The 13,720-nt window shown below is 37.6% G+C and overlaps 2 protein-coding genes across 26 annotated transcripts in view; one reads left to right on the forward strand and one right to left on the reverse strand.

Moving 5' to 3' along the window:
- DCLK2 (doublecortin like kinase 2) overlaps nt 1-13,720 on the forward strand; it is a 273,637-nt gene that overhangs the window by 79,926 nt on the left and 179,991 nt on the right. For 8 of the 13 annotated variants that reach the window (XM_044430965.1, XM_044430968.1, XM_044430969.1 and 5 more), the window contains 2 exons: nt 3,842-4,085; nt 5,416-5,515. In XM_044430965.1, coding sequence (XP_044286900.1) covers nt 3,842-4,057 — 216 coding nt within the window. In that variant the 3' untranslated portion in view covers nt 4,058-4,085; nt 5,416-5,515. Of the gene's footprint in view, nt 1-3,841; nt 4,086-5,415; nt 5,516-13,720 lie in introns of those variants that run through there. The other 5 variants (XM_044430972.1, XM_044430973.1, XM_044430964.1 and 2 more) reach the window with 4 other exon arrangements.
- The window catches only part of LRBA (LPS responsive beige-like anchor protein), a 435,651-nt gene continuing 429,541 nt past the window's right edge, over nt 7,611-13,720 (reverse strand). For all 13 annotated transcript variants that reach the window (XM_044430947.1, XM_044430950.1, XM_044430949.1 and 10 more), the window contains 2 exons: nt 9,917-10,068; nt 7,611-9,115 (listed from right to left, as the gene is read on the reverse strand). In XM_044430947.1, coding sequence (XP_044286882.1) covers nt 9,025-9,115; nt 9,917-10,068 — 243 coding nt within the window. In that variant the 3' untranslated portion in view covers nt 7,611-9,024. The remainder of the gene's footprint in view (nt 9,116-9,916; nt 10,069-13,720) is intronic.

A 13,720-nucleotide genomic window follows, 5' to 3' on the forward strand; every position in this document is an offset into this window, starting at 1 on the left:
TTGGCTTCTAACCAATGAAGCACATCCCATATTCTAGTTATTTTAATTCCCATGTTTTTCCACCATAACTTTTGCCCTGATGATTTAAGATTGCTTGCTAAGTTGCACTGAACTACAAGCTACTTTTTAGTGACCTTGGTGGAACTTTCATGTAAACAAGTATTGGACATGCTGTTTAGTAATCAGAACTTGAAAACTTTTGATGATAGTCAGTTGCTGCATTAATTTATATGGGTAGCAAAAAAACAGGGTAATTTTATCAGGAAACCACCAATCAAATTGCAAAGATTTTTTAAAAGACCTACCTTCTCTTAAACTAAATGCCATGCCATAGACTCTCAGGTAGGGTTCCATGTTATAGGAAATGAAGGTAAGCTGCTCTGTTTCCATGGTAATGTGAAAGAGGAATTTATGTGTCTTCCTTGTGATGAGATGTATATATTCCTAACCAAGGGACAATTTGCTCATTTTGTCCAGCTGGGAGATGGGGGAGGAATGCATAAATTCCCTCATCTCATCAAACTGTAGATGTGTAAGTATGATTCACACACACTTCCTCTTTTGGGCTTCCTGCTAATGTGCAGAGATGTCCTTAATACCTGGCTACTGGCTCTTTAGCATTAGGTTCCATTATGCTTTGCCATGTCTTGAAAAGTGTAAAGTGGCCATTTTTGGATGCTTGCATAAGAAAGAATAAAACAGGGAGTAACAGAGACAAAAGAACATCTCTGAATGTATTTCCTTTATTTTCGTGCTTGTTTTTAATTTCCTTATTGTTACTAAACCTAGTATATTTTCAGGACAATTGAAAAAGAAATGTTTAGGCAAAGGGCATGTAATATGCAAGACAATAAAAATAATGATCACATTTGTTCAGTTAGCATCCATTTCTTGTTTCCAGCACCATTCACATTAATGTCTTATTCCAAGCTATCTTCAGTTTAGCACAAAACATTTTTGTCCTTGGACTTTTGTGGTTAGGCAGAGAAGGCCCTCATGTGGTAGAAGAATAGAACTGCAAAAAGAAAAGAAAAATATGTTTTCCTCTTATGATTTAAACTTCCCAGCCCAGATATTGCATTGTCATTCATTCAAGTAGTTTTGGTGCTGCTTTTTAATCCCAGAATGGGGTTGTTTGCATTTATAAATGTTGCAATGCTATTGGTTCTGCTTCAAGTAAGTCTAGTGTCTGTCCCTTGCTTTCTTCTTTTGCTTCCTTTCCCAATGCCTGCATTGCTTTCTTCTGAGTAGGTCCAAGGCAATGGTATGTACTAATTACAGTGCTTTTTGCCACATTAAATTTTTTTTTTTTTTTTTTTTTAGTCTGAAAAAAGGGAGAAGTAATATAATAGCAGTCTCAGGTGGGGATGTCTGTCAAGTTATCCAGAAGAGGCACACTACATGTTTTCATTGTATTTCTATGTTTGCACCATTTGTACCATTTCAGCCATGCATGAGATTTCATGTCCCGTGTATTTGGGTGCAGATTCCTCTAAAAATGTAGCATAAATTATGGGCCTGTGGCTTCTTTGCACAGAGGAGGAGTGGCTCTAACAAGTGGTATTTGTGGGATCATCTTACAACAGATTTATGTTCCTCTGTTTGCACTGTCGCTACCAGCATAGCCATATGGGTGTGAATTTCTCTAAAGCAGCTGTTTTTGGACCACACATTCACTTACCTGTGTTCCGCTGGTGCAGTTTTGTACATTCAACAAAGTTAAAGTTTTCTGAACAACTACCCAGGGCAGGTATAAGTATGTGGTGTAAGATGATGGGTTTGCAGTGCTCTCCCAATTTTTTAGTGGGGGAAACTGCTATCTCTGATACTCTAATTTTTCATGGGAAAAATTCATCTTCACTTTCTTCATAAGCTAGTTACGATTGCGACCAGAGTTACTTTAGTTGTGAGTAATGAAGTAAGTGTCACTCCCACTTCTGAAGCCTCTGATAAGTTTTACTGTTATTTATTTATTATTGGCTTTTGTATTCCAAACCCCATAGCCACGAAGGGCTCTGAGTAACTCACTCAGAGTTACTGAGCGAGTTACTCAGTAACATTGTGTTACATTAGAAAGTAGCTATGTTAGAGTCTGATAACCACCTTACATGCTATTCACAACTCCACAATGCACATACAGTTGACAGCATTAGAAACAACGTCATAGGCACACATTGTTACTTCTCTGGCAGTTTAATTTCAGGAAAATTACATTCTCGTCTACCAGATATGCCAGTGTTTGCAAGTAAGTTTAGATGCTTTCAAAGTTGCTGTATCATTATTAAGCATTAGGTGTTTAGTGGTCAGGTTATTAAGCCCCTCATGTTTCTTTCTACCACATATACATTGCTTCAATTTCACTAATGTAAACTTTTTTCCAAAATGTATGTTTTTATGCAAGCAGCTAGAATGAAGTATAAAACCAGTTTGGTAATCCTACAGAAACCATAACTTTATATAAGCTGCTTACAGTGGGTGCTAAGGCCATGTAGCAAAGTTTGCAATAAAAACGTGAAGGCATAATCATTTGACTCCGATCAGGCAGCACTTTTAGCCAGCAAGACCTTAGCTCTCTTATTGTGGTTTCCAGCAGTTAGCTATAGACCAGCTAGGCATGCTCACGTACTGGCCAGCCCTCTATAGTTGCTGATGCACCACATGACCCTCCCCCCCCCCAGCACCTTCTCCTGCAGAGCCTGCCTACTGTTGCCTTACTCCCATGGGTGATGTCCCTGGTCATGGCGCAGGGGCCTTTGTCAAATGTCATAGTCCCTAGTTAGGTTCAGTGTCCTCTACCGAGCCTGCTCATTGCTTATCAGTCAGTGAAGGCCTGAGAGAACTGAGCTGCAGGTACCTGGCTTCTGATGACTAGGCCTAGGATCAGACAGCTGCCCCCGGACTGGGGCAAAGCTCCATGCTCACTCTGACAGCTGAAAAGTAAAAAGATGTTGATCAGGCATGGCTGTATGTACACACAAGTGCTCTTATGTGCAATACCAACCAAAAAAATAGTGTGGTTTTTCTGCACACATATGCATATTCAGTTTCTCAACTGGAGTTAGACATCGCATTAAAAACTTTGCTACTTTTATTGTCTCCCCCACAATAATACTGAGTAGAGGCATGTTCTATGAGGGGAAGTTCATTAATAGAAGGTGTTTCTGCCTGATTTTCCATTCTTTCTCACCACAGCCTACTCCATTTACCTGCTGTTTGTGGGCCATTTTCAGGGGACTATAGGACTCCCATGGGAAAAGAATGGTCCAGTTTGCTTCTGCCAGCCCAGTTGCATGCACCTAAACTTGGTTTGAGCCCTGCTGTACGTTGCTAATGTAGGACTGGATGGACATCTGGATTCACAGCCCTGTTTGCACTACAGTGCTAAACTGAGTCCTGCTGAACTAGCTGGGTGTATCATGTTGCAAACCCACACCAAGAGCAACAATTGTATGCCACTAAAGCTGGGTCAGTAAGGTGTACGTTTTGCCCATACTTGTTTTATTTATTCATTCTTTCATTTATTATTGCAACCACACGTGTGCTTTTTCCTCACCAGACTTGCAAGTGAACCTTTTTGTTTTAAGCAATTCATTAAAAACTGATCTCATTGGTATTACACTAGCATGCTTTTAATGCAGTTCTTGTTAGTAATGCTCTGGGGCTATGCATGGGAAAAGCTAGTCTCCAAAACCATCAACAGCAACCACAGATTTGGCAAAGACCTCTAGTGTTACTTCTCCTTTCCCTCAGACAAATGCATGCATCAAATGATGTTTCATTGTATGCTTTTACATGTGAGAAGAGGAGCTAGTTTTGTGATATTTCAAAACTTGCATTGCAGAACACAGCTTTAGATAAAGAAAGACAGATCTTCTGCAACAGGCGCTGTCAGGACCCTGATCAAGCTGCTGTGAACCAAGCCACCGGGATCAGTGCTGCAGCTCATGAACCTCCTACAGCTGATCTCAAAACGTTCTTCCCTGCTGCTTCTGAGCCAATCAAACTCTCTCCACACCCAATTTCAGCATGTCATGATGCTACTGCAGGAGTCATTTAAGACAAGTTCTGCTCAAGTCCACTGCTAGGTCAGGAATCTATCCACTACCATTCTCTAGCCCTCATTACTGTAGTTTGTTCACAATGGTTTGAAAAAGCTGCAGGTATTACATGCAGTAGCTTTTAGTACATTGCCCATTCTGTTTGGAAATACTTTTTAAGAATTTAGTGTTGAATATGATTTCAAACAACATTGGAATGAGAATGAATGCAACTTCTCTGCTGATATTCATATCTTGATATATAAAATTTAAATAGGAAGAACTATTAAGAGGCCTCACCCAGCGAATGTTGGGCTTAAAAATATGTGTTCCAGAGAAGGAAACTGGGAAGCTCTAATTATTTTATGCAACTTTAGAGTTCAGTTCTGGATTTACTCTGGAGGCAAGGCCAGTCCCTGTGGACAATCTGTACAATATTGAAAAGCAAGTGGTGTTAGAGTGAATGTATGGAAGGGTGGGGAGGAGGGGGGTCTTACTAAAAGTTTTGATTTGAAATTGAAGTTTAGGTAACATGAACTTTATCAAATTGAATACAGAAGTAACACAGTCATGGGGCAACTGTTTCCCTCCCCATTTAGGGGGACTATGGGCAATCAAGCTTTTTCAGTAATAGTTGCTCTGCACGGTTTCCTGTCAATAATGATTACAAAAAAATGTCTGGAATAGAAAGCTTGCTGCATGTTGCTTTACTAAAATGGAGCAGTATATTTAGAGCGAGCTAAGTGAAATAATAAACTACTGGTCACCAGCACAGAATGCTTTTACCACTTTCTTTATTCATTTGCCCACTCTGACTTCAGAAAGCACTGAAATATTTGGAGGAGCAGTTAAACTGAAAGTTAAGCGTAGATGGAGTTGTATCTTACCTTAATGCTTGTTTCATTAACGTATGTACTCAGCTTATTTCCCTTTGCTTCTTTTTAACAGTTCTGAATCATTTTCTATTAGCCTTTACTTTACTTTAGACCTATAAGACCTGCAATAAACATTCTTCTTGAAAAGAAGAGTGAGTGGTACTTTATAAGAACATAGAAAGCCAATCCAATATGAATGGTAATCTTTATTTCCTTTTGTTCTACATGCCAATTCTGTTTTCAAAGTGGACAATCTGTATTTGATCGCAGTAAGAAAAAACTGAGTCTTCTGTACACTGGTGGTTCTTTCTAACAGCCTCTACAATTCTCTGTCCATCATAATTGAATTGATTCTTCACAACTTCTGTTTCAACAAGGCTAGTATAGAAATGGGACTCCAGAAGTTTGTACTCAATAATATTGAACAGATTTCAGTGAGCAGTATATGTCTGATGTCTTATCTCCTGAACTTCAGCGTGAACACCTTTTCTCATGCATTTTAGTTTTTCTTAGATATGCATCTTTGGATTCCCCCTGATGTAGACTGCTGGAGGGGTAAGATTTCTGCTGTTACTGGCCACATGTCTGATAGCCGTGGTGAAGGTGAGAGTAATCTTGTGATACTTTTTCCCCAAGCAAATTAATATAGAATTATTAAAGAATTTTGATGAAGATCCAGTTGTGATGCTGCAGTCTTCAGTGGTATCTCTATGGCAACTGTAATAGGCCAAACAGCCTTTTCCAAAGGATACATTCTAAGATTATCATTATTATTATTATTAATAATTAGCAAACTCAGGAAATTACCTTAGACAAAATCTGACTATTTTCTACCAAGTTTATGTCACAGGCTCAGGGGCTTTCCTATAACCTGCTTGCTAGTGATGAGGATGATTATTTCCCACTGGAGATGATCTGACACCTACTGCTAAGTGCTTTTACCCATCTATTGCCACAATAAAGTTTTGCATTTACATCACTGGTCCCCATAAAATTATCTAAGCATTATTGTAGCATATAACTGGACAGCAACTGGAATGGCTCATACTAGGATAGTTCTTGAAGAACTTAGGCTGCTGCTTGTTAAACTCTTGTCAAATATAAGCAAATCTGGCTGTCATACCACTGCATCTTAAGCTATATGTAATCAGTTTTCAATCAACATAAGCAAGATCAGTAAATACATTAGATGTAAGACCAATGCTTCTGTAGTTTAGGTTTGTATTGATACTGGAGTAATCAACAGTAGTAGTTAGTGCGGGTTAACTGCATCCACTGACCTAGGCAGAAGAACCTTATTGTATATTAGCTCATTGCTAGTATTTTCTGGTTTCAATGTTAAGCATCATAGAGCACTTTGTAATAACATTTAGTGAAACTTTTTTTTCTTTCACTCAGATGTTTGAAGTCTTTAATCTTTGGCACATGGAGATTTTATGCCCCCTCTGTTCCATAGTACTGTGACAATTATGGAAGTCTGGCATTGATTTTAGAAATTAAAAGGCAGCTCACACCAAAGCTGGTCTATTGCTTTGGTTTGCTTTAAAATGAAAAAGTACAGGAGAATTTTCATTGGCTGGTTTTGTGTAATATGCCAACTCTAACTCTTGCGTAAGACTTATGTGTGAATTGTCATTGACCTGTGGGTTATTAAGTTGTGTGAACTCAGCCATGATAAGCAACTTACTTGCTAAACCAAAAACAAGTCATGAAGCAAATACCTGGTTTGTTGTTGGATTCTGAACTCTGAGTTGGTCTTGGCTAACAAACCATGGGATTGTTAATGCACCTTGGTTTACATAATACAACAATATTGTTCAACAAGAACCCATGTTGTAACTTGTGTGGGTTGTCTTGCATACGAACCCAGCCATAGCCTTTTACCATAGGTGTGGGCAACTTGTGGCCCTGCAGATAATTTTGGACTCCGCCATAGGTCAACCCCAGACACTATGGTCAATGGTTGCGGTTATGGGCCTAGTCACAGTATAATATTTGGCAACCATCTGTTGCCCATTCCCTGCATTAACAAGGGTCATTAAGTTTGGTATTAAAATTTATTTTGGGCTAATAGATAATTGGTATGCTGTATGTAAGCATAGAAACATAAAACCTGCTTCGTACTGCCTTCACTAGATACTACCTGGGTTTTTTTCCTATGTAGGAGCAGGGAGAAAGAGAATTGAACTTTATTCATTGTATCCTACCAAGTGCTTTGGCCACATCTTTAGCTTCAGAAGCATGCACCAACGGGAAAAATGCATTGTCTTCTCCTCCGCTTTTCCAACATTTTAATTCAGACCAGCAGAATCTCTTTATCTAAAACTTGAATGCGTAATGGTTTTTTTTTAAATAGCCTTGCAATGTGCCATAACATGATATTTAAGTAACTTACAAATTAAGTTAAGTTTCATAGACTATCCCTGAGCCATAGAAACACTGAAAATGAGTGAAAAAATTATCTACATTTGAAGTTATTCTGCCATCAATTGCATGGGCATTAAAGCTGGACTACTGCAACTGTTGTGATAAACAACAAACACCCAGGTACCTACAGCAGTGGATGCGTTCCATACGAAAGTCAAAAGGGAATTACAGGTTTTAAGAGATACAATGCTGTCATAAAGTCTATGTCTTTCAAAGAATAGCAGAGTCTTTGGCTTATATCAGCAAGATGAAATGTCACTGCAATGAATGATACATTTAATTACAAATGTCTTTTTATTTAATTTCTTATTTCAAACTGAGTTTTCCCCTTTCAGATCTTTACTTAAAGAGAGTAGTTGAATGCTAGGAAAAAAGCAACAATGGAAACTGCTTCAAGTAAGCAGTTGAAGAAAATTATATACCAATATAGATATGGAATGTAAGTTTCAAATCTTAATAAAGCACAACATACAAAGTAGTTATTTGTGCAATACAGACCTACAAAACAATACAATTCCTGTCACAAATATTTTCACAGAATTCTGCACAGCAATCTCGTAGAAAAAGTAGAATTTATGCAACAGCAAAATAACATTGTTCCTTCGTATAAATTTAAAATCCTAACAGCTGGAAGAGAGGGTGTTAATTCTCTGTTTTTGTCATGATTGTACCAAAACCTGATGCAAACACATGCTGTTTTCCTAAACAGTACAGGGCGCAAAGGCTTGCATTATACAGCTCTCACAAGTTGGGTTAGAATAGAAATAGAAGCTTTTGCCTCTACACCATTTGGAAGCAGAATTGTAATAATTGTCTGGCTCCAGCCAAGTTATTTTTAGGGAAATAATAGAAGGGGCTCTTTGAATCTGCACATGATTTAAAAAATATACAGAAGTTGCTAATGGAAGGATGCATCCAAAATCTTAAAAAAATAAGCTTGGTTTTGAGGAACAATGCACATTTGAGTATGCACTGAAACAAGGACAGGAAGTTGGTAGGAATACAGACTTGCATTTAAGAGAACTCTGCTGTTGATTTCTTCATCAGCAACACAACAAAACAAACAGAAAAATAATCCACAAACTAATAATCTAGACTTAGAAGCATGCTTGATCATTACACTGATGGAAACAAAACTACATTTATCTTAATTTATATTCTTGATTCTCAGAAATTCAGTGCTTGAAATAGTACAATCATTGTAAAGGTACAAGACAAAGTGTGGTATGGGTAAGCTCAGTTTAAAATGCCAGTATTATAATCAACAACTGGCATTATAACCAATTTCCATTGTTAAAATCAAATATTCCCCAAGATTATAAAGATTTGCATGAGAGACATGTTTCATAATATAGCTAGTACAAGAATTTTAGCCATCTTATTTACGTCTCTTCCCATACATGGATCAAAATAGACTTACTATGACTAAAAATATAGATTTCTTTTTAAGCTACAGAACCCCAGCAGCCATTTTCTGCTTCTTCCTCCCCCCCCATCCCAAAGTCAAGCAAGGTCTACAAAAATAGCAATTAACTTTAAAAAATAGCATCTCCCGGCAATTTTAAGTTACATTCAGATGTTATATTAACTATTTATAAGAACTGAGGCTCTGGTAAGATACTGAAGAGAGACTTGTTAGTCTTCGTCTGAGAGTTCTGCATATACTAAGCAGCTTAGTTCCAACATCAGTATCTGGTTTGGTATTCATGATGCCACCTGTTGAAATCATTGTAGAAAAGCACTATGCTACCAGAAGCCATGCCGGTCATTATGCACCTTTGAAGAAGAAAAGGGAAAAGAAAATTCAGAGAAAAGGCTGCAGTACAATAATGTTGAGGTAACATACAAGCACATACTTCACCAGTATTAAGCTACATAGTAATTACAGATACATAATACAGATATTGTGTATCCCAACAATTATGAATGGAAAACAGAGTTTATCTGGTAATCGACACTGTTTGCATGAATGGGAGGATACACCAAAGATGTGAAAAGCATAAACCACTTTGGGATTGGTTTAAGGAAAATGATGGCAGTTTAAATTATTTAAACTATGTCCAGTTTGTTTATGAACATTTATGAACTGTCTTTTCTACCAAAACTGTTGTCGAAGGCAATCTATGGCTTTCAGAAACAAAATGATCTCAGAAAAATAAAAAATCTCAGAACAATAAAATTAAAAACAGCAAAAGTCAATTGTACAATAGCCAAGGTATTTCAATGCCTTTATTTATTTAAAGCCACCCAAAGCAAAACATAATTTATGGTATACCTAGGCAAAGATTGTATACCAATCTAGCCTTCTTAAGGTGGAGGCTCCATAAGCGAGGTACTGTTACAGAGAAGGCCCTGTTGTGTGGCTCCCCCAACTTATCTATTCTTGCCATATAAAAGAATGTCCTAAAGTAATATTTTCAATTTGGCAACGACATGGCAGAGTTCAGTCCTCTAAGAACTGAACCTTTCTGGTGGTACTTTTTCATTGCTACTGTCATCAACTAGTTTATCAGCACTGAATGAAGCCAACAAAAAATGGAACTAATAGTTAATGACACCAAACTGGTCAATCCTCACCTTTGGTCATATGAAAGTGCCATGGATCGAATTCCAGCATCACAGCCAGGATAAGCAAAAAGCTGCTTGAGGTCACAAACTTGCCACACCATAACAACTCCATTGTCTCCTCCTGTAAGGAGGTACTGACCATCCCGGCTCAGCTGAATTGCCTGATGAAAACATTAAGAAACATTAAGTTGTGACCTCTATTAAAATAGCAACTTTTACCATTCAGTGATTTACTCCCTTTCTTATCATTTCCATTTCTTTTAGTATAAGCATGGGATAAACATGAATGCAATGAGAGGGATAAAGGGGTGGAAGGAAGAAGGTTGGGTAAAACACAAAGTGTCAGTTACAACTATTAAATTTTATTAATGCTTTAAATATATATTTTCTAATGAACCAGGTTCATAGGCAGCAACAGTACATACTTTCTTCACTCATTCTTGGATTCAACCTGTCACTCTTCTCCAGAATACTGATGGGAAATACAGACTGATATATCTGCTATCGTTGCTAATCTTTTAATAGATTTCTTTGCAAAACCAAATGTTTAGCCAATGACAATCCAACTGCTACATGGCAATCATCGTTCTCTTTAATAATCAATATGCACAAAGACTTCTTCAAAGCAGAGGTTCAGTGCCACTCTGCACAGGTAGCCTTATGGGAAACAGCTGCACTCTTATCAGAGTATTACTCTTATTACTCTTTACACAGTACACAGCATGGTTGCTTCAGTCTGTGATGGGACTTTGGCAGCCTCATATCCAGCTGCATGAAGACAGAAGCATTGCATATCTATACTATTTTATGGCTATACTCCCACAGGATTTTTCTAAGTTATATCATCCCTGACATTTTAGTACTAATGTCCCACCCTTAGAGAATAAGCCAGTTTTGTGTATGTGTACTATTAAGGCTTTTGTCTCAAAGAAGCAAAAGCTAAATACCAAATGCAATTCATCAGAAAAAAATAGCTGAATCCTAAGAGAAGCTGCATTAAGCAATGCACATTGGATGGCCTGCCAACACTATTTTTCAACACAAATATCCTCTCTGAGTGATTTCCATTGTAGGGGGAGTATCAGCAAGCTAAGCAATATGTAGTCCAGAATAAGAAATATAATGAATGTCCACATGAAGAATTTACTACTTTTCACATTTTACCTTACCAGTTGTTCCTCTGCTAAATACAAACAAGAAAACCATGAAATCTGTATTGTACTTTGAAAAATAGTTGTGAACTGCCAAGGGAACTTTAGCTATTGGGTGGTATAGAAATAAAACATTACTGGATTTCTAACTACTGGACTATGCTGTTTCACAGTTTATAAGCACATAACACCATTTATTATGAAATATTCTAAGCTTCAATCAAGATACCTTTCACTATCCAGATTTAAATCCACATAGCTGCTACAGAATTATTTGTACATCAGACAGGAAACCAGCATATTAAAAATATTAATTCTTTGTGCCTGTTCACATCTGGCAAACATAGGAAGCTGTTTTACACCAAATCAGACAATTGGTCCTTCGAGCACAGAATTATGAGTGCAACAGCCTCATCCTAATTGCAAAAACGTACTGCAAAAACGTACTGCAACCACACTTTGGGCAAGAGCCTTCTGTCCTTCCTCTGGCACCTCATTTAGCAGGGAGCAAGAGCAAGAAAAAGATGGAATGAGGGAGGTGTCAGAAAATAAAGGATGTGAAAGAGCGGGGGGGGGGGGTGTCCTACTACTTCTTAGCTCTGGTTAAGTTCACCTCTGGCTTGCAACCCTCAACCAAAAAAGGTACACCATCCTGCACTAGACTGATAGGCAACAGTTCTTTAGGGCAGTGGTTCCCAAACATTTTTGTTCATAAAAACTTGCTGAAGAATTTTTTCCCCACAGAATCTGAACTCTATCCCTGATTTTTACTAGGCATTGTGAACCCACAATATTCTTCCTTCTTTCATCTGCTCCTATTGCCTGAGTAATCTGCATAACATAGTAGGAAATACAGAGAAAACATTTTAAATATAATGAATAAAGTAATTATAGGGTAATATCCCAAATGAATTCCTTCAGTTATTTCCAACACTATGCAATAGAGTCCTAGGAACCAAATGATGTGATGCATTTCCTTGTGTGCTGCTTGCCTGTGTTGGTTTCATTTTAAAATGCATTTTAAATTCGATTTTTGAGAGTTTTCATGGTACCTCTACAAGGCTTTTGCAGAACCCTAGGGTTCCATAAAACACAGTTTGGGAACTCCTGCTATAGGGCACAGATGAAGAACCTGTGGCTTCCATTTACTGAATTCTAACTTCCAAGACGCCTGACAATTGCTCATGATGGCTGGAACTAATAGGAATTAGAATCCAACATCATTTAGAAGACCACAGGTTCTTCAACGCTTCTCTAGAGTTTGAGATGGGACACTTTCCAATCCTTGCATAGCAATGCCATTGGTTTTACAGTCTTTTGCAAGCAAATCCTGTGCAGTGCCGTGGAACCTTAAGCCTTCCTCATAAACATGCACATCACTGTTTAAAGTCAAGTCCAGCCATGGCTGGTGATGTTTTCATGCACGACACTGCCCAATGGGAAGACCCATTTATATTCCAAGAATATTTGCAGCAGATTCTTGCCCAACTCTAAAGGTAAGAAGGAAACACATTTGAATTACATGTTTTTTCTAGATAGCTTCCTCTTTTGCCCCCCTCCCATTTTCTTTTTGGTCTTCTAAGTTACCTGAGTCATACTGAAGAGAGAATAGTACTAAAAGGTCAGAAGTACTATTACACATAGGTCAGAATCCAAACAACCCATGTGCTCAGGATGGGCTTTTATTTTTATTTTTCTAAACAGCAGTGTCTCATGTGACATGGAAAACTATTCGCAACCAAGCCACATAGGGCAAATGTTCCCAGAATTATTCATTTCTCCTGTCAGTCAGAACCTCAGCTAATTTCTTTGATCAAATGGTTTCAAACTCATAATTTACTGCACCTGCTTATGCAAACCCATTTGCCCGCTGTAAGCAAAAAGTTAAAACACAGAGTGTGTTTTACATTATAAGCCCCAGGGAAAGAAAGCTGGTAACAATCTTTTTGTAGAGAAGTGTGGTTTTGAATTACTATTATGCATCTACTCAAAGCTAGAGACTATCCCATGGCTACTAACATTTTATCCATCTGCAGTAAATATGGGGTAGTCAAAATCAGTCATTTAACGAACACTGAATCTTGCCTTAACATGTAGTAAGCCCAAACTTGATCTTACAATGGTCATGATTTCTTATTAGAAGACTTAAATAGGTGTTTTCCATATCAGAAAGAAAGTATATTTGCTGCACAGATGTTTTAGAAGGTGAGTACATCAGTCTTGGGCACATTATATACAAAGAGATGACAATGCAGACAGGAGGACAGATGATGAAGCTGAACCAGTAAATCGTTTAAAAGAAAATGATGGACTCATGATATCTAACAAACCAAGTACAATTACTGAAAAGATTATTCATTATAAGCCAAATCAATATCCATTTTTTCCTCATTTCACAAATGGCAAACTCCTAAGGGTATTTTTGAAATTGCAGCGAGGACCATGACAAATAATTATTTGCTACAGTTATAAAATTCATCTGATGAAAATCCATTAACCTTATGGTTATGGTTCACTTGAGTGTTATACTGGAGGCTTTTTATCAGAGGAATGCTATATTAAAAGGCAAATTAAAGCCATTAATCTTTAACTCTTCTACTGCCAATGAATTCAGTGGGTTTCTTTTTTTAATTAAATAAAAGATGGGATTTAAAGTTTACTA

Source organism: Varanus komodoensis, unplaced genomic scaffold (assembly GCF_004798865.1).
Source record: "Varanus komodoensis strain SLA01 unplaced genomic scaffold, ASM479886v1 scaffold21, whole genome shotgun sequence".
NCBI lineage: Eukaryota > Metazoa > Chordata > Lepidosauria > Squamata > Varanidae > Varanus > Varanus komodoensis.